Below are 27,989 nucleotides of genomic sequence, written 5' to 3' on the forward strand. Positions count from 1 at the left end.
ACACCCCCCCAAAGAACCAGACACCCCCCTCCAAAAATAAGACACCCTCCCCCCCCCCCCCCCCAAAAAAAAATGAGTCGGGAGCCGCAGCGACCCTTACGCTTTATCTCTTGGATACTCTACGTAGAAAATGGGGCAGCGGGGGCTCGCACCGCTCCCCCTTTACAATATAATAACGAAAGTAATAAAAATAATCCCCCCCCCTTTTTTTTAATTATTATGTGCACAAAAAATGGACTTTTTTTTTTTTATGCTCTTTCATGCACAGTTTCTTTAGCACCACGGTGAGGATCCGGAGCGGGATGGGTACCCAGGAGAGGAGATGGGAAGGGGTTGGGATCCCGGGATGCGGCTGGCGAAGGGGGGTTCCCCTCGAGCTCAGCACCCGCCGCAGCTGCGGGCACAGGATGCGACCACGGTTTGGCAAAGCCCGCTGGTGGCCATCACCCCGCACTTGGAAAACTTGTCACGGCAGAGATCGGCTGCGGGGACAGCAGGAAAGAAAGAATCCGTGGATGTAGGAAAAACAGGGAGGAGGAGGGAGGGACACCCCCAGTGGGGACCGGGGTTTCACAGTGCTGCAGGGGGGTGGCTCAGCCCCCCAGAATGGCACCCCAGTTCGGTCCACTGGTTGTGGAGCGATGCCTGAAGCAACTTCGGGTGGTGGCTGGGATTTTTTTCCTCCGCCCCACCGTGGGAAAAGGGGTGACCTGGGTGGGGGACACCCCCGATGTGGGGTGCACCCCCCCAGCCCTTACCTCGCAGCAGCTCTTCGTGGGCGCACACAGTGCGGACACAGATCTCCTTGTTGATCACGTAAACCCGGCGGAGGCTGGATGGGGCGGGGGGGATAAAAAAGGTGGGGGGGGGGGTGGTGCAAAAGCAGAAGGGGGTCCCTGAAATATGAAAGGGGGGGGGTCAGGGAAGTTTTTCCCCCCACCCCTGCTCACCTGTAAAAGCAGATCTCGTTCAGGCACTGCTTGCAGGGCTTGTGCACGGAGTAGAGCCTGGTGCAGGGGTACTGCTCCTCCCGGCAGTCTGCAAGGCCAAAAGGCAGCGGGTTTCTGAGGGATCCAGAGCAGGGGGCCTGATGCCCTGGGGATGGGCTTCAGAGCAGCTTGGCACCTTCCCCCCACCCACCCCCAGCTTCTAATTTTCACCCCAGGTGTGAGCGTGGCAGCACATCCCCTCCCCTAGCTGGGCTATGAGGGAGGATGAACGCCCCCCTTCCCAGGACCGAGGAGGGGAATAAGCACTCACCAAGGGGTCCTGGCTCTGTGGGCTCGGTCTCGGGGGCAGCAGCTGATGGGGGGAGCAAATTTAGGGATGGAGCAAAAACATCTGGCTGCCCTTTCCCTGGGTTTTAGGGCTGGAGCATCCTCATGCTGGCACGTGTGAAGCTGCTCCGGAGGGGAGCACAGCCAGGCTAAGGGTGCAGGGGAGGGATGGAGATCCCCTGGGATGGGGAGGGGGCTGGCAGCTGCCACCCACCTGGGGTCGGGGCCGGCACGATTTCCTGCTGGGATTGCTGCTGGGACTGGTACCGAAACTGCTCCTCGGGGGCACGGGGGGTGACATCTGTGAAGAGACAGAGAGTGCAGGCACACCCCAAAAACCTGCCCCCCCGCCTCCCTCATCCTGGCATCCTGCAGGGGAACCACTTACCGTGATAGTCATAATAATCCTGAATTTCTGGGGAATAAAAGAGAAAACAAAGCAGAGGCTGAGGATGAGTTTTAGGGAAGAAGCACACCTCAGGACCGGGCAATGAGCTCCCCAGGATTTTGCAGATGGGTCAACCCCACCGCAGCCACCCCAGCAATGAACCTGGGCAACATCCCACCAGGGTTTGGGTTTTAAAGCTTAAAAAGGCTTAATATATAATTGGCAGTGTGAGGAATGGGGAGGCACGTGCGCAAGGTGGGAGATGGGAAGGTGGGAGGAGGAGGTTGGGAATTTAAGGGGCAGGAGGAAAAGGATGGAGCAAAGAGTGTTGAAACAGAAAGAGGCATCAGACCCACGTGTGTTGGGCCAGAGAAAGCAAAAAAGAAAGGAAAAAGAGGGGGCAAAGCCTTTCCCAGTTCAGGGTGCTCTAACCTGCCTGCTGGTCGTACTGAGAATATTGCACCGGCTCAGGGTAGGTGATGCCTTCAAACCTGCTGTACTGTCCCTGGACCAGGAGCGCTGCTGGGGAGACAGAGCCAGGGGAGAAGCATCACCAGGAGGGGCACGGCCACCCCCAGCCCAGGGATTCGGGGTTCCCCGCTCTGCCTCTGCCTTGCCAGCTTCGCATCGACCCCCAAAATACCATCCCCCAGTTGTCCCCAGGGGCACAGCGCCCAGAGAAGATGAGGGACAGAAAAGTGGGATGCTTGCTGGCAGGGAGCCAGCACCAGCCCAGGATTCCTACGTTATCCAGGTGCAGTTGGGGATGATCCCGGGTGATCCTGCTGTCTTGTGGCACCTGGGTACCACGACCCTACTTGGAGCAGGGGCCACCATCCAGCTGACCCCTGTGATGCTCCTGACACCCTGGGGGACCATGGCAGTCCCTGCATCCCTTGCAGACACCCTGGGAGCTAATCCTGCCATAGATCCAGGGGCAAAATGGGGTTCCAAGGCCAGCGTGCAGGAGTTGATGCAATCACGCAGGCAGAATGCTTTGGAGGGGGGAGCAGGTCACCCCCAGCCCCCCAGGCACGGCAGGGACCCATCCCCAGGACACACCGTGATGCCCCGTCATCCATCCATCCCTCCACCACATCCCTCCGCATCCTCGCAACAGGCAGCATCCACCAGGAAAGCATCGCTGGGAATGATGCCAGGATGGGACTTATCTTTTCTGCCCGCTACCCCCTGCACTGCCCCCACTTCCCCGGGCTCCCTCAGCCTCGCCTGCTTAATGTTTTCCATCTGCTCACTAGCCTTTGTGTGGAGCTGGTTTCACCCAAAGTTTTCCTGGCTCCAGGCTCCCGGGTCCGTCACCTCCCTCCTCGTTTCCATCCTGCCTTTTGCCAGCCCCCTCGTGGAGGTTACAAATACAACTTTATTGGATGCTGTCCTGGCCCTGAGGTGCCTATTTTCTGCCACCCCATGGTGCCACCTCAATGTTCCCTCAAAGGAGGAGACTCCCTTGGTGCCAGACCCCACGCAGCCTCTGTGCCCCCCAACCTCAAGTCAGTCCCAGCCTAAATATGAGGCTACACCAGGGCTCTGGGTTAATTTTGGGGTGTAAGAGGTGGCAAGGCGATGGTTGCCCCAGGGGATGCAGGCACCCAAGCATCACTGAGGGGGCAGCCGGCTCTTGGGGTTTCCTGGGGTACCACCTTACCTTGGGGACCCCTGGGGATGGGGCACTCACCTGGCAGACACAGCAAGAAGAGCCCCACCGCTCTCATCCTGACAGCAGCGATGGAGGAGCAGCGCGGGCCGGGATGCAGCCGGAGGAGTCTGGATGGGGCGGAGGGAAGCAGAGAGGGGTTAGTGGAGGGGAGGGATACGGACCCCCAGACCCCTCCGTTCCCCATCCCCAACCACAGCTCCTCTCAGGCCCCCTCCCCGCATCTCTGCCTGAGACGCCCCCAAGGACTGGCTCCAAAAAAACCCCAAACCCTAAAAAATAAAGACACTTCCCCCAAAAAAGGCAGGCTGGGCTTCCAGCCCTGACCACGCGCTCCCAGGGGAATTGCAAGGACTAAGCCCTGAAATATCCCGCGGGCAGGAGGGGGGATAAGAAATGCCGGGATGTCTGAATCACCACCATGGGGGGAGACATCTGGACCCCTCCCGGTGACAACAGACCCATGAGCTGGAGATTCGGGGCTCCCTTCCTGGGATTTTCAGCCCTGCTCCTTGGCAAAGGGCTTATGTTGGGGGTCCCTGCTGTCGGTGGAGGCTGCCTTTGCTTGGGCATCCCCTAAATCCAAGGGGATGTGGAGATTTGGGGAGGGAAAAAGAGCTTTTAAGAAAAATCCTGTGCTGGGTGCTGGGGTTTGGCAGCCTTGGGCGCTCGAGGCTCCCCAGCTGCTCTCCTCATCCCAAGCCAAGCTCCAGGGGGAAAATTGAAGGGACACCCACCCACCCCTGGATTCTCCCCAAAAAATCCTTTGAAACCCAACCGAATGCATTTGGCCATCAGGGATAAAGCACATCAGCTTTCCTGGTGCGCCGAGATGCCGTGAGGACGGGGAAGTCCTCCCAGCACTGCGGCCAGAGCGGGGACACTGAGGCGTGGGGGGAGACAAGCTGGACGCATCAGTACCAGCAGGCACCCACCCCAGCTCCCACCTTCTGGCCGCCACGTCCTCACCATCACCAAAGCACGGCACCTTCTGGTCGCCACATCCTCACTGTCACCGAAGCACGGCACCTTCTGGCCGCCATGTCCTCACCATCACCAAAGCACGGCACCTTCTGGCCACCACATCCTCACTATCACCAAAAGCACGGCATCTTCTGGCCACCATGCCCTCACCATCACTGAAGCACGGCACCTTCTGGCCACATCCTCACCATGATCAAAGCACAGCACCTTTGAGCCACCATGTCCTCACCACCATCAAGGCACAGGGCCTTCTAGGGACCACGTCCTGCACCACCAACAAAGCACAGCACCTTCCAGAGCCCATATCCTGCACCATTCCCATAGCGTTGCACCTTCTAACCACCATGGCCTCAAGATCACCAAAGCATAGCATCTTCTGGGGACCATATCTTGCCCCATCACCAAAGTGCAGCCCCTTCTGGGCACCATGTCCTCACCACCAGCAAAGGGCTGCATCTTCTAGGCACCACATCCTCCTCCATCCCCAGGCTCGCAGGCACTGGAGATGTTGACAACTGCCTGCCAGACCTTTCCCAGCTTTGGGAAAGCCAGAAGGTTGCTCCTTACCCGAGCTGGGATCAGATCAGCGAGCTCAGCTGGCAGTCAGCGCTCAGTGGTCCCAAGGAAGCACCAGCAGCACTCCATCTCCAACCCGCCTTGGTGGGACCCGGCTCCCCGTGAGCCCCCTCTGCTTCCCACGGCGAAGGAAGCCCCAGGCCCAGGTTTAACCGAGGCCAAACGTGTCTTGGGATAAAAGGGATTGTGTGGGGAAGAGCGAGATCAGTGTGCGGCTCGGGGCTCGGCAGGCGCTTGGCAAGGGGCTGGGAGGCTTCATGGAGCCTTGGCGGCTGCTGGCAGACCTTGGCTTGGGGACAGCAGCTGGGTCCTGGCCAGGCCAGGGCTGTGCAGGGGACTGGGGGGGCCTGGGGCTACCTCGAGGTGCCAGACAGGGGCTGTAAGACGCCTATCCCGACCTTTGCCACTTCTCCGGATTCCAGGATGCTGACGTCCCGCTGCCCCACATCACCCCGACCGGGCGCCTGTATCCCACCCGGGAGGGCTCGGGGCAAGGCTGGGGGGCACAGGGATGCCCACCTCCAGCGGCGTCCCACGCATCCTCCCACGGCTCCAGCAGTCCCAAGGACGCGGTCGCACTGCTCGGGGTTAACCCGCCCTGCCAGCCCCAGTTTTTTCACACCAAAGCAGCTCACAAGGCTTCTCCCGAGGTCTGGTTCCCCCCGAAGCCGGAGAGCTTGGAGCTCGCTCGCAGGGTTTGGCCGGGGAACGGGGACAGCCGGGTCACGTCTTCCCCCGATGGCATTTGCCAAAGTTCTCCTCGACGGCCACCGGCGCGGCCGCCGCCACCTCCAGCCCCAGCTGGGAGCGATGCCGAGGGTCACCCCACACCCCCCCCCCAGACCCAAACTCTGCCAGGAGGGGAGGGGGCCACCTCCAGCCTCCTCCTTCCCCACCTTTGGCTCTCCCAAAGCAAGCCGGGGGGATGCTGGGGAGGGATGCTGGGTGCCCCCCCTCCCCACAGCTCCTCTCCCCTCCGTGCAGGGGTCCGGCGACTCCAACCGCGCCAGATGTTTTTGCAACTGCACATCTGGGAACAATCAACCCCGAAGAAAGAACACCACAGTCTCTCTCTTTCATTCTGCTAAACCCCACCTTCCCCCAGCCTTTCCCCCCTCCCCCAGCTTTTTTTTTTCTTTTTCCTTTCTTTTCTTTTTTTTTTCCTTTTTTTTTTTTTTTTCTGTAAGCTCTCCAGTTGCCAGAGAGTGGGAGAACAAAGGGAATATGAAAGGATTCAAATTTTTTTTGGCCCTTGACCAAAGGTAAAAAACTTTTTCCCCCCATCCCCATTCTCACACATCACATTTTCACAAGGGTCCCGCCCCACCCCCCCCCCACCCCCCCCAGGGGAGCAAAATAAATAGAAATATGAAAATACCCCTTTTTCCTACAGTCTCTTTCCAGGAGGAAAAAAAAAAAAATAGAGCTTCCTTCAGACGTTAGGGTATTTTTAGACTTTTTGAAGTGGTTAAAAACCAACTACAACAGCTGTCAGGCTGCAAAGATGGGCCCCCCCCGCGGCCGCTAGCTCTTCAGCACCCCAAAAATAAGGTGCCTTTTCTTTTTATGAGATTAAAAGGTTGAAACCAGCTTTTGCGAGCTTGCCTGCCCCGACCCGTGGAGTTTTTAAGGCGACTTTGCAAAGCCCCAAAGTTGGGGTTCAGCCCCATTTGCTTTTTTTTGGGGGGGGCAGCATCCCTGCCTGATGCAGGGGGCTGGGGTGGGGGGGTCTCTCTCGCCTGGTCCTTACCGCTCTGGGTGTTAGTGCTGCTTCTGCCCTTGCCCACCGCCTTGGTCTCTTCTCTCTGCTTTCAAAAACTCCGAAATGAGAGTTAAAAAAAAGAAAAAAAAAACACACAAAAACCCAAAAAACCTCCTACCTCCAACATGGGGGCTCCGCTGGGTCCTAATGCCACACCTGAGCCGGCCCCTTCCTCCTCCCCTGCCTGCTGGGGGAAAAAATAACAAGTCATTAAAATAAATCAATAAGCGCGTATTGATGCAACGCTCGTCAGGGCTAGTTGTTTTGGGGTTTTTTTCTTTCTTTCCACCCCCCCCCCCCCTCAGCCCGATGAATTTTAAATCATAAAAGCAAGGAGGGAGGAGGATTTTGTGCAGCCCCAAGCACGCCCGTGTGGTTTCGGCTGGGTTTTGTGCTGCTGGAGGGTGAGATGAAAGGATCGTGTCAGGGCATTGCTCTGTGATCTCGGCTGCTCTTAGGGAAACCGAGATAAAACCCCTAAATTTGGGATGCTGGGACCCCCAATCACCCCTCCTGGCTCCAAGCTTGGCATTAGCGCTCCATCTTCCCCCAGAGCTGCGAGTATGCTGCAACCCCGCAGCAGATTTAAAGCTTTATCCCAGGATAGAGGGGGGGTAAAAAAAAAAAAAAAAAAAAAAAAAAAAAAAAAAGGAAAAGAAAAAAATCCCCTTTTTCCAACCCAAGCTGAGGATGCTGGAGCGAGCACTGCTGGCCATGGGGCCCTCTTTCTCCTGGCTTGCCGGTGACATCCCAGAGGATGCAGGATGCCGGCTGCATCCCGGCGAGGGGATGCTCCCCGTAAAACCCCCCCTGAGCCCAGCAATGACACCAAGCCTGGCCCTGGGGGATAAAAACCTGCAGATTTTAAGCATCTTCAAACCCAGCAACAGAGCAAATGGTGGGTGCTCGAGGGCTGGGATGGAGGGAGAAGCTCTCTGGAGACGGCCGGCGGCGTGCGTGGGAATGGGGATCAGCAATGGGGAGGAGACGGTGATTTTTCACCCATAGGGCAGGATTGCACCCATTGGACCAAGCCCACGAAGTGTTGTGCCAGGGTATGGACACTTCTGCAGCCACTTTTGGTCCAAAACTCACCGAGGGGGTCTCACTGCTCTAAAAACAAGGAGAAAAACACAGTTTCAGACTGGGAGGGATGGCAGAGGGCTTTTTTAAGGTGCTCCCGTCTCATATGGAGCCTGGTTTTCCAGTCTGAAGGATGGAGAAAACCCTCCAAACGACTCCAAGCCCCTCGAACAGCCGCTTCCCCAAAGCTTGTGCCTGCCCTGCAACGCCGCATTGTCCTCGGCCCCAGCCCTGCTAACCTCTAGCTAACGGCAGGAGCCGCCTGTTAATAATTAAATGGACTTTGCAAACCGCCCCCCGAGGCGGGGAACACCCTGCAAAACCCCAGCCAAAGAAAACACCCCGGTGCAGGGGGGGAAAAACGAGGTGCAAGCAGGTCCCTTGCACCTGGGTCCCTTTTGCTTTTAAAATTGCCAAGCAAAAATCTCCAAGGGTTGTATGGTGGGTTTTTTGGGTTTCGGGGGTTTTTTTGGTTGGTTTTTTTTTTTTTTTTTTCTTAAGCTCAGGAAGGCTGGTTTAATAACTCGAGCCTTGGCTAAGATTTCAGGAAACCTCTTACCTCTGCTTGTGCCTCATTTCCTGATCTAATCCCCAGCTCCCGGAGGGCAGAGAGGCGCCGCTGGCGCTCGGAGGGGTTTAGACTTTCCATGCAGGCGAGTCCCTGCAAGAAGCAGCCTTCCATCCAAGAGCCAGGCTAGCAAGCAGCCGAAAGAAACCCCTGGGAAGGTGATGCAGAGCATCCCCCCTTCCCCAGGGATCAGCTCTTCCCCACTCGGGATACGGCGTCTCCATCTACTGGCTTTTCATCCCTTGGAGTGAGGTTTTGCAGTCTTGGCGAGGACACCTGGGTTTTTCCAGCAATTACTATTATTTTCTAGGAAATTCTAGCTGGAAACAGGCTCAGGGATTGTTTACTCGCTGATGCTCAGTTTGGGCTGCTGAAATCCCAGCGGTGCTGTCCTGGAGTTCACTCTCTGCTTTTGGGCATCGAGGAAAGCATCTTTGCAGCTTCCAGAGAAACGAGGTGACCCTAAAACCTCCCTGACCTGCTCCCCTGCTCCATCCGACACTCACTCCATCACTGCCATCCTGCCCTGAGCGCTCCATCCACGCCAGGCAGCACAAGCAAGCGGTCAAGAAAATAGTGTTAATTTATTAGACAATGCTCATGACAGCACCAGAAGGAAACCGAAAGCCATACGTCATCCCCCCGACTGCGCTTACACCTCGATGCACCGGAGTTAAAAAATAAAGAGATTTGTGGGTGTTTTGTTGGTTTTTTTGGTTTTTTTTTTTTTTTTTTTTTTTTTTTAATGCTACAAGTTCCCGTCTGAAAGCAGAAGTGCTCTGGCAGGAGCACCCCAAACAGAGAGGGTGCCCGTGGCTGGTCCCCAGGTGCTGGGGACTGAGCAGCATCCTTGGCAAGTCAGGGACAGGGCAGTTTGTAAACAGTCCCTACACATCTAGGGTGGTCACAGGGGGAGGCGGAGGGGGGGGGGGGGTTTCACAGTGAGCAGGGATGCGAGGCTGGGACGGGTGCCCTCGCCAGGAGAAGATCAGGGACCCTCTTCTCGGGGGTTCTGACCAGCCAGGAGAAGAAAAAGGAGGCAGTACCCCCCTGCAAAACTGTACCGGTGCCCAGCACGGGGAAACGGGTCCAAGGGCAGCAGCAGGAGGAAGAGCTGAGCTGGATCATTTCTACTTTTCCTCTTCACCTTCTCCCCCCCTCCCCCGTTTCCTTCTCCGCCATCTCCTCCTCTCAGCCACAGCTGCAGGACCAGCACGTGGGGATTCACAGCTGCGATGCTGAGGGTCTCCCCGCGGGAAACTGCCCCTCCATTTCCCAGGAGCAATAAATAAACAACAGCGTCCAGGGGCTGGCAGGCAGGGCGACAGCCCGACGCGTGCTATCTCACAGCAATGGACATCTTGGGTGTAGCAAAGAGGGGTTCGTTAAGGGGTGGCCAGGATGGCTGCTGCTGGCTCAGCTCCTTCTCCAGCCTCTTGAAAAGCTTCTTGGACACCTTCTTTCGGTGCAGTTTGCGGAGGCAGCTGAGCAAGCCGTGGTCCAGGGCGGTCTGCAGCAAAGATAGGGAGGGGAGAATGGGTTTTGAGGAGGTTGAGGACCACAAGGAGAAGGCAAAGGTGATGCCAAGGTGAGCCCTGCTCCCTCCGCGCCCACAGCTCCTGGAAAAGGGGTTGCCGGGGCAGAGCCACAAGGACAACACGCATCCCTCGCATGCCCACCCTTACCTCCAGCACGAAGGCGGCGAAGAAGTTGAGGGCAGCAACCCCCAGCAGCAGCAGCTTGAAATTCAAGTCATCGATGCCCTGCAGCTTCAGCAGGGTTTTGGGGAAGCCCAGCGGGTAGAGGGTCAACCATATCATGAGGCCAAAAAGGAGGATGAGGACTACCAAGAACAGCACTGAGGGCGAGAAGGAAGAGGGTTGAGGAGGAGGATGCGAGTTTGATGGCTCTCTTCATCCCCGTGGCCAGCATCATCCTCACCGTTGGTGTAGAGCGGCTCCCGAAACGGGTACCCCTTGGACATGGCGACGGCCAGGATGAGGTACTGGAAGCCCGTGACACAGAAGAGGACTGTGTTCTCGTAGTTGGGCAGGTTCTGGGGAGCCATCACTGTGCTGTTCAGCGGCACGTACCTGAGCCAGGCAGGGGAGAAGGCAGAGGGTCAGATGAAGCGAGAGGCAAGGAGAGGGTCTACACACCAGCCCCTTGCTCTCCACGAGCGTACGGGCACCGTTCGCTGCAAGGTGGCTGGATGCATCCCTGATGCCAGCTGGTGTTGGTCAAAACCAAGGACAAGCACTGGGGCTCCGTCGCGATCCTCCGCGCCATGACCCTCACTAAACTCACACGAAGCCGGGTTCCTCACCAGCTCTGTGAGACAGTGATGAAGTAGCTGAGGACCTGCACGGTGATGAGCAGAGCCGTTTGAAGGAGCAAGCTGCCCAGCACGAGGACGCTGATCAACGTCCCTTGGGGACGCTCCACTCCCAGCTCCTGGGCAGGACCGGTGCGACCCATCAGCACTGCCACGGTGGTGGTGATGATCAGGTCGAAGAAGAGGAACTGGAAATCGCTCAGGTTGGTGTTGATCTGCAGAGGAGAAACCACCAGTGCTCAGTGCAGGGGCTAGGAAAGGGACAGATTAAAATCCAGCCGCGACAAGGGGACCCAAAGGCATCCCTCCCTCAGCACCCCGGGCGTTTGGGACACGGTGGGACTCACCGTGTAGAGCAGCAGGACGGACACGAACTGCACCAGGCTGTACAGGGCCATGTACTTAAAGACGCCGAAGGAGGTGACCAGCGAGCACCTGCCCTCCCTGCAGAGAGCATGAGACTCACTCAGCCATGACACCCCCTCCACCAGTTGTCCCAAAGAAGGGACAGAGGCACTGACGAGCCCCCCGGGGTGTCCGTCCCCCCACCCCCAAGAGGCTCCCAGCGCTCACCGTATGACGGTGGGCACGCACTCGATGTTTGCCACGCGGGAGGTGAACGGCGAGGCCACCGACGCCTCCGCCTCCGACAGCGAGATGCCCACGTCGGCCGCCTTCAGTGCCCCGCAGTCATTGGCCCCGTCCCCGCACATCCCCACACAGTAGCTGCAGTGAGAAGGGGTCCCATATTTCACCACGGGATGAGGGGGGAAAAAGCCCGGGGTCTTCAGTGTCGCACCCCCGGGTTTAGGATCACCCCGCAGCTGGGAGAGGGCAGGATGCAATCCCGCAGCTCTGGCACACAAGAGAAGCCTCCGGGTGGAGGGTGAACCCCCTCTTGCCCCCCTCTGCCCTCCATCCCTGGGGGCTGCAGTCGCTTACTTGAGCTCCTGCAGGCTGCACACCAGCTGAGTCTTCTGGTCAGGCAACATGCGGGCGAACACGGTGGCTCGGATGAGGATCTGCAGAGGGAAGGCTCCTAATGATTCCCCACGTCAGGTTAACATCTTACAAGTCACAAGCACTTACACGAAGAGCAGCTGTACGCTTCATCACTAAAACCCGTTGGTAAAATACAACACGGTATTGTACAACAAGTACACAATCCCAACAAAAGGCTAGCATGTAGTAAAGCCTGAGCATCCTACTATGCAGTATGATGAATACATGACTTCAGAGACATCGGTTTAGTACTGTTATCTATTAATTTCTGAAAGCATTCACCAAAATTTTAAATGCAAAATTTTCATTCCGTATCTGGAATCAAACAAAAATTACCTGTGTTCTAACAACTTTTGCTCGTGGTTGACCAGTTCGGTAGATTACAAAGAACCCAAACAATTCTGTAACTTTCTGTAGAACTACGTAATACAAACATTGCGGATGTTCCTAGTATGATGTCTTTAGCCATCATTTACTGAAATGTAACTCAAACATCAATCTCTCAAAACTTATAACTGACTAGCTGCTTTTTAGTCTATATCCGAATCCAACTTCATCACTAAACCCCTTTTAATACAAAGATGCAGAAGTACATTAGGTAATTAAGCACGGCAGCACCCTGCATCTCCGTGCACCCAGGAGGAGCTGGGTTATTTTAAGCTTTGCCAGCTCAGCAGGGCAGAGGGCACCTTGCACCAACAAAAAACCCCTCTCAGGGCATTTTATTTTGGAGCTCCGAGGCTGCAAGATGAAACCCTGGTGCCTGGTGAGGTCAACCCTGCCAGAGGCTTCCCTGCCGCCACTCACCTTCGGCAGCAGGTCGGCGAAGTGCTCGCAAAGCACGGCGAAGGATTTGCCGTTCAGGGCGAAGTGGCAGGGCTGGGGGGAGCAGCCGTCCTGCTGCTGCGGACCCTGCCAAGGAAAACACCGGTGTTTCCTGCAGCGGGGCTTTGGCTCACGCTCAGGTCCCTGCTCAGTCCCTGGACCGGCGTCCTCAACCCAGGCGGGGCAGGAGGTGAAGCGCTGGCCCTTCAACCTCAGTTTCAAGCATATAAATGATGGTGTTTGGGATAAAAGGCTTGTGTGGCCAAGCCCTTCGTGCCAAACCTGGAGCAGAACTTGAGCAACACGGTGCTGGGCTGCATCCAACGAGGGTGTTTGGAGCATCAGCTCCAGCCTGACGTGCTCCCGGGGAGGAAGAGGAGCAAGTGATCTTTCCCTACAGCAGGCAGTTAATAAGGGGCAGAATCACACCCATAGCTGCCTCCAAGGGCAACGATGCCAGGAAAAATAGAGAGTCCTGCAAGGTGACCGGCAGCTTGGGGCTCTACAATCCCCCCAGAAACGCTGCCCTGGGACTCACTGGCTGCTCCTCGCCCTGGGAGTGCTCGGCGAGGATGAACTTGAGCGCGGCGGGTCTGTCGTGGCTGGGTGGGGAGGCGTTGACAAAGACCACCCGCTCTTTCGGCTCCACCATGCGGCAGCTCTTGGCCACGTTCATGGCCGTCAGCATGTTGTCTCCTGGCAGAAAGAGGCGGTGGGGCTGGGGTCTCACACGGCTGCAAGCCAAGAGCAGCTCAAACCTGCTGCATCCCCCCCCTCCCAGCCACCACAGCCACATTGGAGGTCTGTTTCCTTCCCTGTGTTTTGGGGGACAGCTCCAAAATCTCATTTCTTCCCTCCTCCAAAGAAAGGCAGCAGCTTCAAACCCCGGCAGCGCTGCTTCCCTTGCTGCAGAACACCCGAAGGTGGCTCCTACGTCCCCCCCGTTAGCTGGGCAGCTCAGGGTGCTCACAAGGTTTGACATTTCTATCAGCAGCGGTGAAACCATGAGTGGTTTTGCTGTTTAAGTTGCCCACCTCGGGTCTGTGGGTTCACGCTGCATCCATGAAAAAGCAGCCTGCACCCTTGCACACCCCGCCTGCCGTGAGCCTGCTGGCAGGGCAATGCAAACAAGGAGCAGGGATGCACACATCCAGGCTCCAGGAGTCCTTGCCGTGCCTCCTGGCTGCTTCAGGCCACCGATTTCTGGCGGAGAAACCCTTCACCCCTTGCAGAACGTCAAGGGTTGTCCGTGTCCCATCCCTTCCCCAAGCTCAGCATCCCTGTTCCCCTCCGCAGGGTCACCTGTCACCATGACGGGGCGGACGCTGGCATTCCTCAGGAGGTGAATCACAGGCGCAGACTCTGGCTTGAGGACGTTTTTCATGACGAGGAACCCCAGGAAGGTCAGGCTGCTCTCCACCGAGTCCCTGGTGGGATACAACGAGCCGGTCAACACCATCTTCAACGCAAGGCAGAGAGAAACAATTGGTGTAAACGGCTACAGATCCATCGGGGGGTAGCCAGGAATTGCTTTAGTGGGGGTGAGGGTTTAATCCCTCGCAGGCTGCTAGGATGGGACAAGGCTGCAGGGCAGCAAAACATCCCATGAAACCCTTGGAACAAGCAAGGTCTCAACGGAGAAAAGAAGTTGTTGGCACCAACCTGGGGAGCTGCAGGGCCTCCTCAAAGGTGGTCACCGCGCTCAGGGTTTTGCAAGCCAGACCCAAGACCCGGAAACCATCCGTGGTGTAGTGCCGCAGCATCTGGGAGAAATCCACGGGCACTGCCAGCCGCCAGGGGAAAAGCGAGGTCAAAATAATTCCTGAACGAACCTTGGATGCTCAAGATCCCCAAGGGCTTTGGATTCTCACCCAGGTTCCAACCCCCTTCCCCGCCTTCGATTTTCCTCCCCACAGGCGGCTGGAGCTGATCCAAAGCCCTGTGCCTCTGGGAACTGCCCAGCAGCATCACCGAGGACAATTCCCCGTGGGGTGAGCCGCAGGGATGCAGACGGATGATGGAGCAGCCGGACCAGCTGCTTCCCAGCAAACCACTGTCCCCCAGCACTTCCCCCAGTGCATACCAGTTTCCTTCCTGCAGAGGCTGGCCACCATCTCCGGTGCCCCCTTGGTGTAGAGGTGGGCTGAGGCTTCGCCGGGCAGCTTCACCAGGACGCTCATCCTCTGCAGGGAAGAGGAGAAGGGGAAACGCCGGAGGATCCCCACGGGTGACTGGTGCTTCTGTGGAGGAGAGGGAGCGGGTGTCGGGGCCAGGCAGGAGCCTTCCTGGGAGGTGCAACCTCTGCAGCGGCTGTGAAGCACAGCAGCGCTTTGGGGGTGCAGACCCAGCGACCTGGGCAACTTGAGCCACTCTGCTCTGCAGGACCTACCGTGTCTCGTGGCTGTTCTTCCTCGGGCGGAGGCTTCATCACAGCCAAGACCTTCATCCCAAACTGCTGGAAGGCAGGCAGCTCACCTTCCCCCTCCTCCATCATCTCCAGGCGCTGGAACCAAGGAGACGTCGAGATGGCAAAGCCCTGCCACGCAAGCCCCCAAGCCCCATCCCCCCCCCCGGGTGGTTTCAAACACCCCCTCTGCTGCCAGAACAAGGTGTGTCCCACCTCCCTTTTTACAGATAAGCAACTTTGCCCACCGCTTGTCTTACCCAGCCGGTGGACTCCACCATCTTGAGGTCCACAGGGTCCCCAATGGGCTGCGCCCGCAGCAGCGAGACTGTGTGGCAGGTGGCCAGGGAGTAGAGCAAGGGGCCGGCGGGCAGGCAGCGGGGCTCGTGGACGATGGGCATGAAGTGGTTGCTCTCCAGCGGGACCACCCCCCAGACATCCAGGCCTTCCTCGGTCAGAGTTCCTGTCTGCGGGGAGAGCACGGTGGGTCCCAGCCAGCCCCCCTGAGCTGGACACCGTGGTCCCACGGCGCTGCCCGAGACTCACCTTGTCGAAGCAGACCAGGCGGATCTTCCCGCAGAGGTTGATACGGGGAGGGCTGATGCAGAAGATGCCCTGCTTCTTCAGCCTGTTCTGGGCATAGATGGTGCCCACTGTCATCGCAGCCGGGAGAGCCGGGGGCACGATGACGGTGATGAGGTCAAGAGCACGGATAATGATTTGCCCCACGGGGACCTGGCAGGCGAGGAGGAAGAGGGTGAGCATCCTGACAGCCCCCACTCATCCCCACCCGCATCGGCTGACGGTCCCAGCGTCAGCCTGCGCTCAAGGATTCACCAGCTCCAACAACCCTACCTGGTTTTTAACCAAGATGAGGATGCTGTACAGTGTGCCGATAAAAGCTGTGCGGGAGGGAGAAGCGGCTGGGTTACAAAGCAAAGCAGCTGCAGGGTGGGCTCAACCGTTTAAGAGGAGTTGGGCAGCCCCCGGCCGTGCCTCCATGCTCAGACATACCCAGGATGGAGAGGAACAGGACGAACTTCACAGCATCCTTGTAGAACTTGAAGCTCACAGGTTTGGGGTAGAGGATGGAGCTAATGAGATCCCCTTTGGCTGTGCAAAACCCTGAGGGAGAGGAACAGAAAGTAAGCACACGCAAAGGTGCCGCTCCAAAGGATGCGGCTTAATCCAGGCTTTTCCCCTCCATCCATTACCTGTGCGGGTCACCACGGCCAGCACTTCGCTGCCCACGTAGGACTTGGCTTGGATGACCTGCGTCCCGCAGAACAAGGTGTGCCGCCGGTGCTCCTCGGGGGAATAGACAGGGCTGGCTGCCCGGCTACCAGCTGGGAGAGGGGTCTTCATCACCGGCACGCTCTCCCCTGTGGTGAGGAACATCCCCGAGCCAGGTTTATCACCCTGAGGGGGTCAGGAGCCAACCAGCCTGGATGGGAAGGGGCTGCCGTAGGGCCACTGAGACACAAGGCTTGTCCTCTCCCCCCAAGCCCCCAGCAGAAGCTGGGGCTCTCACCCGTCAGCATGCTCTCGTTGACCATGCACTCGCCCGTCAGCAGCGCGGCATCACAAGGGACCAGCATCCCGTCCGTGGGGAGGCTGATGCAGTCACCCGGCACCAGCTCCGCCGAGCTCACCACCATCTCCTCTGGAAAAGTCACGGCTGTGCTCAGACACATCGTCCCGGCACCATCCCGAGCAGCTTTACACCAGGAACCCTGGCTCATCGTGGGCATCGCACTCACCTCCGCTGGGACGGCGGACTCGGACACCCACTGACATCTTGGCCATATTTTGCAGCGTGACGCTTTGCTGCAAGGGAGGGAGCAGTTAGCAGCCACCCAAGGGTAGCTCAAAAAGCACGGCGAAGCACCATAGAACAGGTCTCGAAGGCTCAGGACTGAGATGAAGGACAAGGAGACCTGCCCCACTGCTGGGAGTACGGGATGTCCTCACCCAGCTGGGCTCAGAGTGAGTTCAACATCAGCACAGAGGTCAAACAGCATCAGGAAACGAGCTATTTCATTAGAGCTCCTTGTCCCAGGTAAGCCCACCACTCACCTTCCTCGTCTCGTAGAGGGACAGCCCTAAGGAGATGGTGGAGATGAGGAAGATGCAGGCGGCATAGTAGTAATAGGCGTCGCAGACCCACAGCACGATGCTGAACACTTGGAAGATGTAGAAGGGATTGAGCACCTGGAAGGGAACAAGGAGCGTGAGTAGGTCTGGGGCAGGGAGAGCTTCGTCCAGCCCATCACGAGACCTCCAGGCTCTTTGAGGAACAACTGCTTATGCAGAGGAGAAGCTGTTCCTTCCCTGGGGGGTGGGAATCAGCCAACTGACTTCTTACAAACCCCCCCATGCTCCCCGGCTTTGCTTGCGGTCAGTACTCCTGAGGATGCTCAGCCACCTCTGCAACTACCTGGGGATGCTCCTGCCTGAGCCAAGAGGTGGGATGGGTCCCTTCCACAGCTGTACCAGCTCTGCCTTCTCTGGTCGCTGCCCAAGCTGCCTCTCCTGAAGCCCTCTCCTCCCCACTGCAAAGGGCCCACAAAGCATGTGCAGTGAGGGACACGGAGCAGGGGAAGGATCTGCCCTGGGACAACTCGCCCTTTTGACGCACGGCCCCGTGGATACACACCTCCTCCACCAACAGCCTCGCGTAGGACTTGACCGGCACCTCGATGAGGTTTGGTCCATAGATCTTCCTTCTGCAAAGGGGAGAGAAAAGCAAAGGAGGAGCAAAGGCACGCTAGGGAAAAGCGTTTCTAGCTCGAGGAACCCCCACGCTGCCCAGACCCCCTCGGGAGCCCCGTTATGTGGAGAAGCCAAGCCAGGACAACCCAGCCCACCTAGCTGTCCTCTATTTAGAGGTCTGAGTGCAAGAAAAAACCAGGCGTCGGGATTTTCTGGCCCCTAGAAAAGCCTCGTCTGTGTTCCCCAGGTGTCCCACAACGCTGGTAGATCCCTACCTGGTGTTGTGGTCTTGCTGGTCGAGCCCAGCTTGGGAGAGGTGGAGATCTGCGCAGGTCCAACCTTCATCCAAGAGGCTGGCAAGCACAAGGGGAAAGAAAGACAGAGGAACAGAGTCAACATCAGCAGGAGCCTGGCCCAGAGGAACAAACACCATGTCCAAGTCCTTGGAGACAAAAAACCACCACTTTGGGAGAGTATCTTGTTCCTCAGCCTCTGCTGCAGCTTGCGGGTGCCAAGGAGCGGGAACAAAAGGGGCACAGCTCGGAGAGCTGCAAGCGGCACAGCATGCTGAGGACCATCCAGCACGGGACAGCTGCCAAACCACTTTGCCCAGTTTCCTCTGCCTACAAAGACGGGCAACATCGACAACTGGGGGGCAGGGGAAAGGCAGCACAGCATCCCCAGCCCAACACCCCGGGGATGGGCTCCAAGGGAGAGCAGAGAGGAGCTCCAGTGTGGTTATGTGACTTCCAGCCAGGTCAGGATGATTTCGAGGGGGTGCAGGGGCCAAGGAGAGCAGCAGAGAGATGCCCAGACATCAGCGGGGGCAGGGGGGGGCAGAGGAATACCTGACTTTGCAGAATGCCTGCCGCCGTTCGATCCAGATGTAGCGCATGCCCTCGAAGAGATAGTACCGCAGGTGGTTGTTCTGAGTGGAGCAGGAAGGAAAAACCCAGGTGTGAGCGGGACACGAGGGCAGCCCACGCCAAGGGAGAGGATTGAGGGGGCGGAGGTGGGAAGGGTGGTGGGAGGTGGGAAGGGTCACGAGCATTACCTCTTCCTTCTCATGGAGCCGGATGGTGTCCCGGCTCTCCTCCTCATCCGACACGCCGATGGCGATGCTGCTCCTCCGGTCCTCCAGCCTGGCCCCAGGGTGATGCTCCAGGCTGCTCGGGGTGGAAAACCCGAGGCTCTGTCCCTCGCCCATCCACCCCCTCCCTGGCAGCCACACGCAGATGTGATGCCGGCATCGCCGCGGGGCCGTGAGCCCGGCTCACCTGCCCTCGCCCAGAGCCTCCGTGCGCACGCGGGTGGTGAAGCACTGTCCGAATCGGTCCTGCGACACAGGCACGGGTCTGAGCAGCGGGGAACGGGGAGCTCCCCTCGTGCCCGCCCCCAGCTCCGCAGGCAGGCAGGGAGTCCCCCAGCCACCCATCCCCACAATAAAGTGACACGGAAGCTGGGCTGGCTGCTAGGGAAGGGGAAAGTGCGAAATTATTGTGGGAATAATAACTATCCCTGCAGTAACTTGGCTCTGGGGTAGCTCATTACTGGATGAAAGGAGGTATCAGACACAGCGAGGGGGACAAGCAGCAAAGAATGTGCCCAGGGCCCTCCCGGGAAGCTGGTGGCAGAGCCCAAGCCCAGACCCTTGGATGTCTCCACGGCCTTACCCTGATGATGACCCAGTCGGCCTGGCCGAGGGCGCAGGGCTTGCACTTCGCCTGCACCTCCAGGCTCGGCTTCCAGTGGAAGAGGAGCAGGAGCAGCCCGGCCGTCAGCACGGAGCAAGCGTGGCACAGGGCCACCCGCCATGTCTTGGTCTGGTAGCCTGTGACCTCCTGGAAGAAAGGAGATCACCTTTATGGAAATGCTTACTCATAAACCAAACTGAAATTAAGATCAGCAAGCATCGACATCCTGAACTGATGAAAGCTCTCAGCCTCCCGGCCTGATTTAACACCAGGCAGGTGACAAGCAAGTAGATCTGGGGTTGGAAAACCACCACCTCGTGCCGGTGGCACGGACAATAGATGGGTTTCGTGCCAAGCCAGTGGCGGCATGCCCTCCTCCCCGCGGCGAAGCCCTCAGACCTACCATGCGGGACTTATCGACGTCTCGCTGCAGCGTCCCGTAGCCCGGCCGCTGGCTCCCCAGCAGCCTGCTGCTGTCTGCAAAGGGAAAAAACAGGAGAAAAAAAATAAAAGGGGAGCTGATCCGAGGGGTTATTCAGGAGATGCCACAGTGACAGGCTCCCAGCTGCAGCGATGATATCCCTGGATAAGTCCCAGGAGGTGGCCAGGCTCAGTGTCCCCCCCCTGCCATCCACCCTGGCTCCCAGCAATGCGGCTCGGGGCCACCTCGGCCACGCAGGGGGATGCTGCGGGCACGGGGCACCCCGGCACTGCCCCGTCACCCTCCCGTGGCACGTGACGGTCACGCGAACCATGGCAAAGGAACCCGGGCAGAAAAGCTGGCAGAAAAGCACAGCGGCTTAGCAGCCGGGGGAAGGGAGCAGGGCTGGTGCAGAGCCAGGTCAAACGCAGGGAGAGCTCTCCCAGCCACTTTTCATGCTTGTTTGCTCCTTGTGTCTCCCCCTGCACCGAGGACGGGGCCACAAAATTTGCATTTGCCAGTTTTAACCATGTCCCAGCACCTCCAGTTCCTGCCGGTCTCCACTGCACCCCGACACCCAGCCTGGGAGACGCTGGGGATTGCCGAAAGCATCGCCGTAATCGTCCCAGGTGCGATTTTAATTGCCCCCCTCCGTGCCATGAAGTTGAACCCGCTTATCCCCTAAATTCACGACGGATTATAAACTGCGGTGTCCCAACTCTGGGATTTTAAAGCAGCGGCGGGGGAGCCAACACGTGGCACAAACACCAACCCAGGAGCCAGTTCCCACCCTGGAGCCGGTAAATAATTTCCTGGCTGGGCTGGGCGCAGGTTTCCAGGAGAGCACCCAGACCGGCTTAACGATTTCCACGCCGGGTGGGAGCCCGCGCAGCCATCCCCTGCTGGAAAAGCCACCCCAGCTGGATTCCTGCCGCTCCCCAGTCCGACCCCAAAGCTCATCTGCAGGTGACAAAAGCAATTAATTAAAACCATCCCCTGGTTTTGATGACAACCAGGGCTGTGGTCTCCACCTCGCCAAGTGACCCAGGGAGTAGCCAGCTCCCCAAACGCAACCGGTGCCGCTCCAAGTGATAAGTTTTGGGTTGAGGAGGGGGGGAGGGAACAAGCCCAGGGGACGGTTTATACCAGGAAGCAAAATGAAAAAAGCTTGCCAAGGGCCTGCGAGGGAGGGAGACGTCAGATCGCCCCACTGCTGGCGTCAAACCCTGCGAAAAGCATCGATTCCCAGTTAACCGAAGCCGGGAGCAGGAGGGCGAGGAGCAGCGTGTGCCGCCCTTCACAAGGGCAGAACAAAGGAGAGGGCCAGGGGGTGCCTCGCACAAAAGCTTTTCCCCAGCGCCGTCCGCAGGGTTTGCGGGAGGGGGAAAAATGGGGAAACAACCCAAAACCAAGGCAGTTTGCTTCCTGCACCTCCCCGAACCAGGCTGGGGTCGCCAGAAGCACAGCCCACCTCCCCGCCTGAACTCTGCTCTCGGCAACAACAAAACCCGTGCGACTTTCTCGCTTCTCCAAGCAGCAAATCTTTCAGAGGAGCGCACGAGCACGGCCGCCACCGGCTCTGTCCTGCAGAGCTGCGGCTCTTGCCCAAGCCCATCCCTGTCCCTGCAGGTTTTCTCACCCTCCCGGCTGCTCCCCAAAACACGGCGAGCGAGAAGAGGCTCTCGCCTTGACTCACCGCGCCTTACCCCACCGGTTGTGCAAGCAGAGCCATCCCCGGTCGGGACGGGATCGGTCCAGCCGTCATCACCTGCCTGCCGGTGGACGTGTCCGGAAAGCATCCAGCACCGCGGAGGGGAGGGCACAGCACCGTGAAGCTGCACGACCAGTTTGAATCGTGGCGCAGCGGCCGCACCTCGTGGGCAAACACCGGCCGTCCCTCCTCTGGCCCCTGGAGTAGGGGGGCTTACCCCAAGAGCTCAAAAGCCCTGGGGAGAGATTTGCTTCTCCCTCTGCGGCTGCTGCAGGGGGGAAACCAGCCAGGAGCGGCTGCGGACTCGGGGAGGGGTCAGCGATGCACCAGCCAAGCTTCCATAGGGAAAAGGGGAGCCGCAATTCACCACTGACACCCAGGTTGCTTGGAGTCCCGGCAGCTGCCTGGCTCCCAGACCAGCTCGTGCTCCGTCTTGCACCTTTCAGTGAACCAGCACGTGTCCCTGATGCCAAGGTTTGGGGAAAAAGCGGGGAGAAAGGTGTTCAGGATGCCCTGACAGCTAGCACGTGTCCTAGCCGGGAAGCGTGGTACGCTGACACCAGAAAGTGGGGCTGGAAACCTTGAGCCCACACACCTCACAGCACTGAGCATCCCTGAGCACAGCCCCTGCCCTGCCTGGGGACTGGGAATGCCAGTACCGGTCCTTGCCCACCCCCAGACACAGCCTGAGATGACAGCGGGTGCATGCTGGTGCCAGAGACCTTCTCCACAAGCTCCCTTTGCAACCACAGCCCTTTTATAAGCAACCTTCTTGACAAAAACAAACCCCAAGAGGACTTTTAGATCTCTCTCCACTCTCATGGTCCCCACTGGATGCTCAGGGCTTCCCAAGCAGCATCCATCCATCCCTCATCCAGCGATCCATTGATCCATCCACCCCCCCACGTGTAATGGGCTAGAGGTTGCACACCAGAACGTCCACCCAGGGAGGTCACTGCTCCAGCCAGCAAGGTCTAGTGTTGTCTGGTCGGTGGGATGGGGTAGGCAAGGTCAGTCTGGGCCCTTGGAGATGGAAACGTGGAAAATCAGGATGAGGCAGAAGGAAGGAAGGAAGGATGACGAAAGGAAAATGGTGTTTGGGTCACGTAGGGCAAGAATTAAACTCATGAGGAGCTTTCAGGCTCTGGTTTGGGATGGGAGATGTCACAGCCAGTTGCAAGCCCAGACACAGTGAGGGATTGGGATGAGATGACGTTGGTTCTCCAGCCCTTTCCACCAAGCCAACATAAACTCATCGGCGCGATCCAGCCGGAGAGGAACCCGCCGCCCTGCCACCACGCAGCTGGAGCAAACAAACGTGTTTTACCAGACACGGCCGCATCCACCAGCCCAGCGCAGCCGGAAAAACGCCCCAAGGCTGGAAGAAACAAAAGGATGAGACGGGCTCGATAAAAATGGGGACGTGGGGGACGGGGATTCAGGGGGAATCACCCTCATGCATCAAAACCCTTGCAACGGGTGAGAAAATGAAGCTCCTTGCAGGCGAGGTGCCTTCCCAGCAGCCCTGTCCATCTCCAGCTGGTTTTGGGTTGGATTTTAGGGAAAGGCTGCCCACGAGGAAGCCGGCAGCACTGCCAGCACTTGCTTTGCCACGTGCTGACGACACCGGCTGAGGCAATGGCCGACAAACCCTTCTCTCCCCCACCCCGGGCAGGCATCGCCCTGACCTCTCCTGCACCCTGTTCTGCAAGACCTCAGCGTACGCCAAAACCACCTGCCAAGCTAGAGGTAAGCGCCTGGCGGCTTCAGGGAGCATCCTCGCCAGGGCAAGCACCGGTGAGGGGGGAAAAAGAAGGTTGTTTATATCAAAACCCCATAATTTCCCCAAATCTTGGTTAAATAAAGGGTTCCTACCCCCCTTAGGGAGAGAGGGGCTGTGCTCCTCGCAGCCCATCATCTGTTTTGGTGCAATAAGGCAGGATTAGAGCATCTCCCACCTCGCGGGGGGAGGGGGCAGGGACAGACAACCGGCAGCGTTGAACCTGAGCACCCTTAAATCAAGCAGGGCAGGGAAAAAAAAGGGGTGAGGTTTAACCCCGAGCGCTGCTGTGCTGCAAAAGACGGCAGAGCGGCAGGGACCACGGCCATGGCACAGCATGGCAAGTCCCACGGAGCCAAGCCTGGCCACCCCAAGAGCCCCCTGAGCCGGGCTGGCCATGGCGGGGGCACACACCTCCCTTTCCTCCCGTAAAGCGCTTCCTCTTGCACCCGGTGCCACCTTCAACAAACTCCTCCGTGCCGGCCGGGGGAAAACCTGAAAGGCAACGGGCAAAGTACGCAGGCGCTGCGCTGCTCCCGCGTGCCCTGGAAGGGGAAACGGGGCCGACAAGGAGCTCGGATGCTTTCTGCAGCACCATAGCAAATTTCTCAGCCTCTTCTGAATCCCTGGATGCCTTTTTCCCTCCACCAGCCTCAACCTTGCAAAGGGTCTTCCAGCTGCAAGGCCAACCCGTGGTCAGCAGTGATGGCAGTTCAGTGCCCGTTCACCTGACATCGCGTAACATCCTTTATCATCCTAGAAAACCCCGGGATTGCTCCACTCATGGGGTCAGAAGGGCAGCATGGTCCTTCACAACCTTAAATCCAGCCCCGGCTCTGCAGCGTTGACTGAAGGTGCCGCCAAGGGATGCTCTGCTCCCAGCTGTGGACCCCGAGGGGCTTGGAGCCCCCCTGAATGCCAGGTCAGAGCAACTGGCCGGCGGGGAAGCAGCCCCCCAGTGGGCTGCAGGGATTCAGCCGCAGGGTCTGACAAGTCTCGGAGCATCCGAAAGAGACGCCTGGGTTTCGTTTCCCCAAGTTTTGCAGAGATTAATCAGCGCACGCCTTAGCGCAGTGTCCCAGGCGGCGGCAGGGCTGAGAGCTCGGGGTGTGCACAGCACGAGGGCTCAGCACCCACCGAAGGCTGCACCATCCCACACTGGCAAAACCACTGACCCTGTCAGCCACGGCCTTGCAGAGCATTTTCCAGACCCCAAGGTGGGCAGGGGCTCCCATGGGACAGCACTGTGCTCCCCCCTCTGCTCTGTCACCCCCCTCAAGCTGTCATGGCAGGGAGGGGACAGCGCCCTGCTTTGCGCTGTGCCCAGCTGCTCCTTGTGGAAACCCTGCTGGAGGGGAAAGCAAAATAAAGCAAAGCAAAAAAAAAAAAAACCCACTAAAACAAAGCAAAAAAAAAAACCTAAAGCAAAGCAAAAAAAAAAAAAAAAAGAGAGAGAGAAAGAAGCGAAGCTGCGCCCCCCCCACATGCAAGCCCCCCTTCCTGCACAGCCCGGGGCACAGGGCCGGCTGGGGGGGGGCGTCTGCAGCCCCCCCGGGGCCACGCCGCAGGCAGCCGCGCGCCCCCCGCAATGCAGCCCCCGGGGCCAGGCAAAGGCGGCGGCGGGGCCCAGCGCGAAGGGCGGGGGTCGCTCGGTGCGGGGCGGGGGGGCGCGCACACCAGACACCCCCTCCCCCCCCAGCCCCCCCCGGCACGCGCGGGCCCCCTGACCTGAGCTCATGGCGGGCGCCCGGGGGCCGCAGCCCCGCGCGCACCCAGCTCCGCGGCGCGCGGCGGAAGGGCGGCGCGTGGCGCCTGCTGGGACTTGTAGTCCTTCCCCCCCCCCCCCCCCCCCCCAAAAAAAAAAAAAAAAAAAGGCAAAAAAGCAAAAAAAGCAAGGAAACACCCCGGGTGCTGCCCACCCCACTCCACCCACCTCCCGGCCCGGCAGCCCCCCCGTGGCAGGGCACTGCACCGGGGGCTGCCCCACGAGGGGGTCTGCACTCCCCACCCCCCTCCCCCCCCCCCCCAAAAAAAAAACAAACCCAAAAAAACCCAACAAAACAACACTTGGGTTCTGCCCCGAAAGGGCTTTGCACCCCCACATCCTGCAAGGGGATGCACCAGGCTTTGCACCCTCACAGCTTCCAAAAAAAACAGACGGGGCTCTGTCCCCCGGAAAAGGCCTTTGCACCCCTAAATTTTACAAGGAAATGCACCAGGCTCTGCCCCCAAAAGGGCCTTGCATCCCACGTTTTGCAAGGAAACACACCAGGCTCTGCCCCCAGAAAGGGTTTTGCACCCCCACATCTTACAAGGAAATGCACCAGGCTTTGCACCCCCCATATCATTCAAAAAATGCCTGGGTTCTGTCCCCAAAAGGGCGTTGCACCCCCCACATCTTGCAAGGAAATGCACAGGGCTCCGCCCCCAAAAGGGCTTTGTACCCCCACATCTTGCAAGAAAAGCCCCCCCAAATTTTGCAAGGAAATGCACCAGGCTTTGCATCCCCACAGCTTCCAAAAAAACAGATGGGGCTCTGCCCCCAAAAAGGGCTTTGCACCCCCACATCTTGCAAGAAAAGCCCCCCCAAATTTTGCAAGGAAATGCACCAGGCTCTGCCCCCGAAAAGGGCTTTGCACCCTTACATTTTGCAAGGAAACACACTAGGCTCCGCCCCCAGAAAGGTATCTGCACCCCCATATTTTGCAGGAAATGCACAGGGCTCCGCCCCCAAAAGGGCTTTGCACCCCCACATTTTGCAAGAAAACGCACCAGGCTTTCCACCCCCATAGCTTCCAAAAAAGAGATGGGGCTCTGCCCCCAAAAAGGGCTTTGCACCCCCACGTTTTTGCAAGAAAAAGCACAGGGCTCTGCCCCCAAAAGGGCTTTTTACCCTCACATTTTGCAAGGAAACGCACAAAGCTCTGCCCCCAAAAGGGCTTCGCACCCCCACATTTTGCAAGAAAATGCACCAGGCTTTCCACCCCCACAGCTTCCAAAAAAGAGATGGGGCTCTGCCTTCAAAAAAGGCTTTGCACCCCCCCATTTTGCAAGGAAATGCACTGGGCTCTGCCCACAAAAGGGCTCTGCAGCCCTCCTTTCTCCCCTCTTGGATGCCCACCACTCCACACGCAGAAGGCCAGGGAGCTTGCACAGCTCCCACTGCAGCAGGGCTCCCTCCCGGAAAGCTGCTGCGAGGGGATTTTGAAGCCAACAGCCAGGTGCAGACCTCCCTAACACCCCTCGTGCAAACCCCTCGGGCCAAAACCTGGCTTTTCATGGCTCCGAGTGCTGCAAACCCACTGCCCGAAACAGCCAAGGCCGGCGAGAAGGGCTGCTCCTGCCCACCACGCTCCGCTGCAGTGGCCAAAAAGCACCTGCTCTCCCCCCTGTACCCACCCTGGCATATGGGAGTTTCAGTTTCCTTTGCAGGAAAGGAGATAATGCCAGTGTTTTCTTTGGATGTGACTCGGGTACAGCCTGTGCTACCTCCTGACAGCAAAGGTGAAGGAGATTTTGCTAATTAGAAGAGAAAAACCTCAGCCGCTGCAGCGAGTTGAAGCAGCAAGGGGCTGCCTTTACTCCCTCCGCATTTCCAGCTGACCCTATTCCCAGCAAGAACGCCTAGCTTTTAAATAAAAAAGGCAACCACCAGTTCCACTTGTCCAAAAAACCCAACATTAACCAAAATAAGCATAGCGGGAGGGGAGCAGGGGGCTCACAAAGCTCTTTTTGAGCTGTTGATGGGAACTCCTTGGATTTAAGCAGGGAGATGAGATGACCAAGTGCAGAGATGCAACAGATCCCGAAATACCAGTGCAACGGGACTGACAACACAGCCCTGCTGTCTAACATCAACAGAGGGGTCTCCTCTATCACAGGACCGGCACACACCCATCCTTAACCACAGCTCACTCGAGACACAGAAAATAGGGGCAATCCAGTGACATGGAAGAGCAGCCACGTGGATTTTAAGTGTGAAGTCTCTGACCTACGGAAGTCTGTCTTGCATCAGCTCGCAGTAACGAAGACATGAGCTCCAAAAAAAAGCAGCATGTAAACACCGACATCAGCTTGGCTTCTTGACACAGCCACAAGGTTCCCTTGCTGCAGGAGAGAGAAATGTATGGAAAAACCAGGGTCAGTTTTGGGGTAAGCCTTTCCAGATTTATGCCACCTCAATCTTCATTTCCCACCCGCTGGCAGCATCCTGGTTTACCACACTGTGTCTCAGAAGTGGCATCATGACATTTCTAAAATTTTTTACTACAGCTAGACAAAACCTCCCTATTAAACAGCAAAAGAGAAAGCTCTTCCTTTTTCCTCCAGCTCCCAAAGTGTGCGAACAGTTGCTTCCAGCAACAACCTACCACAGCCTACTACAAACATCACAAGTTTGAGAATGTGGAGCTAAAACCCACCTGTACCAGAGCAAAGAGAAAGATTCAACCTTGAGCAAATAGGATCTCATCTACTACAGGACTGGGAACAAAAATAAGCACCCCAGCAGGGTGGTGGCAAGACCCACTTCCCTAGCGGCATCGCCACTGGTATTTTCCCACATGCCTGCACCCTGCAAGCTCCAGGTCTTCACGGGATTTCACGACACGGTGAGATCCTTATAATATTCCCCTTTCCCAGCTGCTTCCATTCTTTTCTTGCTCATTGCCAAAGGGCTTATTACTTGCAGGTCTCTTCCCACACATGCATTTGCTTTCAAGACACGGGATTAAGGTCACTACAGAAATTCCATCACCGTTTGTCTCCGCTTGTGGGACCACTTTCAAATCCT

General features: G+C 58.0%; 2 protein-coding genes across 11 annotated transcripts; both read right to left on the bottom strand.

Moving 5' to 3' along the window:
- Positions 1-83: 83 nt before the first annotated feature.
- MFAP2 (microfibril associated protein 2) lies at positions 84-8,883 on the bottom strand. Of its 4 annotated transcripts, none has more exons than XM_055799246.1 (11): positions 8,305-8,883; positions 7,518-7,775; positions 6,781-6,849; positions 3,362-3,450; positions 2,098-2,184; positions 1,666-1,692; positions 1,492-1,578; positions 1,261-1,302; positions 951-1,038; positions 759-832; positions 84-482 (listed from the first exon to the last, which is right to left on the bottom strand). In XM_055799246.1, the coding sequence occupies exons 4-11, from the start codon at positions 3,396-3,398 to the stop codon at positions 379-381; spliced, it is 546 nt and encodes a 181-aa protein (XP_055655221.1). In that variant the 5' UTR covers positions 3,399-3,450; positions 6,781-6,849; positions 7,518-7,775; positions 8,305-8,883; the 3' UTR covers positions 84-378. The 4 variants fall into 4 exon arrangements, with proteins under 4 accessions (XP_055655221.1, XP_027644303.2, XP_027644310.2 ...); XM_027788502.2 differs by having other exon boundaries at positions 2,098-2,187; XM_027788509.2 differs by having other exon boundaries at positions 6,651-6,849.
- A 364-nt stretch (positions 8,884-9,247) lies between these two features.
- ATP13A2 (ATPase cation transporting 13A2) lies at positions 9,248-27,988 on the bottom strand. Of its 7 annotated transcripts, none has more exons than XM_055799240.1 (30): positions 24,926-24,970; positions 21,403-22,440; positions 19,689-19,762; positions 19,265-19,432; positions 18,869-18,927; positions 18,646-18,757; positions 18,440-18,519; positions 17,867-17,944; positions 17,536-17,605; positions 16,956-17,090; positions 16,640-16,706; positions 16,411-16,557; positions 16,094-16,261; positions 15,894-16,004; positions 15,735-15,781; positions 15,426-15,614; positions 15,140-15,346; positions 14,865-14,978; positions 14,559-14,715; positions 14,138-14,258; positions 13,778-13,902; positions 13,014-13,171; positions 12,458-12,562; positions 11,591-11,670; positions 11,222-11,374; positions 10,996-11,092; positions 10,640-10,863; positions 10,255-10,406; positions 9,999-10,171; positions 9,248-9,823 (listed from the first exon to the last, which is right to left on the bottom strand). In XM_055799240.1, exons 2-30 carry the CDS (start codon positions 21,503-21,505, stop codon positions 9,653-9,655), a joined length of 3,645 nt encoding a protein of 1,214 aa, XP_055655215.1. In that variant the 5' UTR covers positions 21,506-22,440; positions 24,926-24,970; the 3' UTR covers positions 9,248-9,652. The 7 variants fall into 7 exon arrangements, with proteins under 7 accessions (XP_055655215.1, XP_055655214.1, XP_027644260.2 ...); XM_055799239.1 differs by having other exon boundaries at positions 21,403-22,795; positions 24,926-24,963; XM_027788459.2 differs by lacking the exons at positions 21,403-22,440; positions 24,926-24,970 and adding an exon at positions 27,189-27,988.
- Between the last annotated feature and the right edge of the window lies 1 nt (position 27,989).

Source organism: Falco peregrinus, chromosome 3, assembly GCF_023634155.1.
Source record: "Falco peregrinus isolate bFalPer1 chromosome 3, bFalPer1.pri, whole genome shotgun sequence".
Taxonomy (NCBI): domain Eukaryota; kingdom Metazoa; phylum Chordata; class Aves; order Falconiformes; family Falconidae; genus Falco; species Falco peregrinus.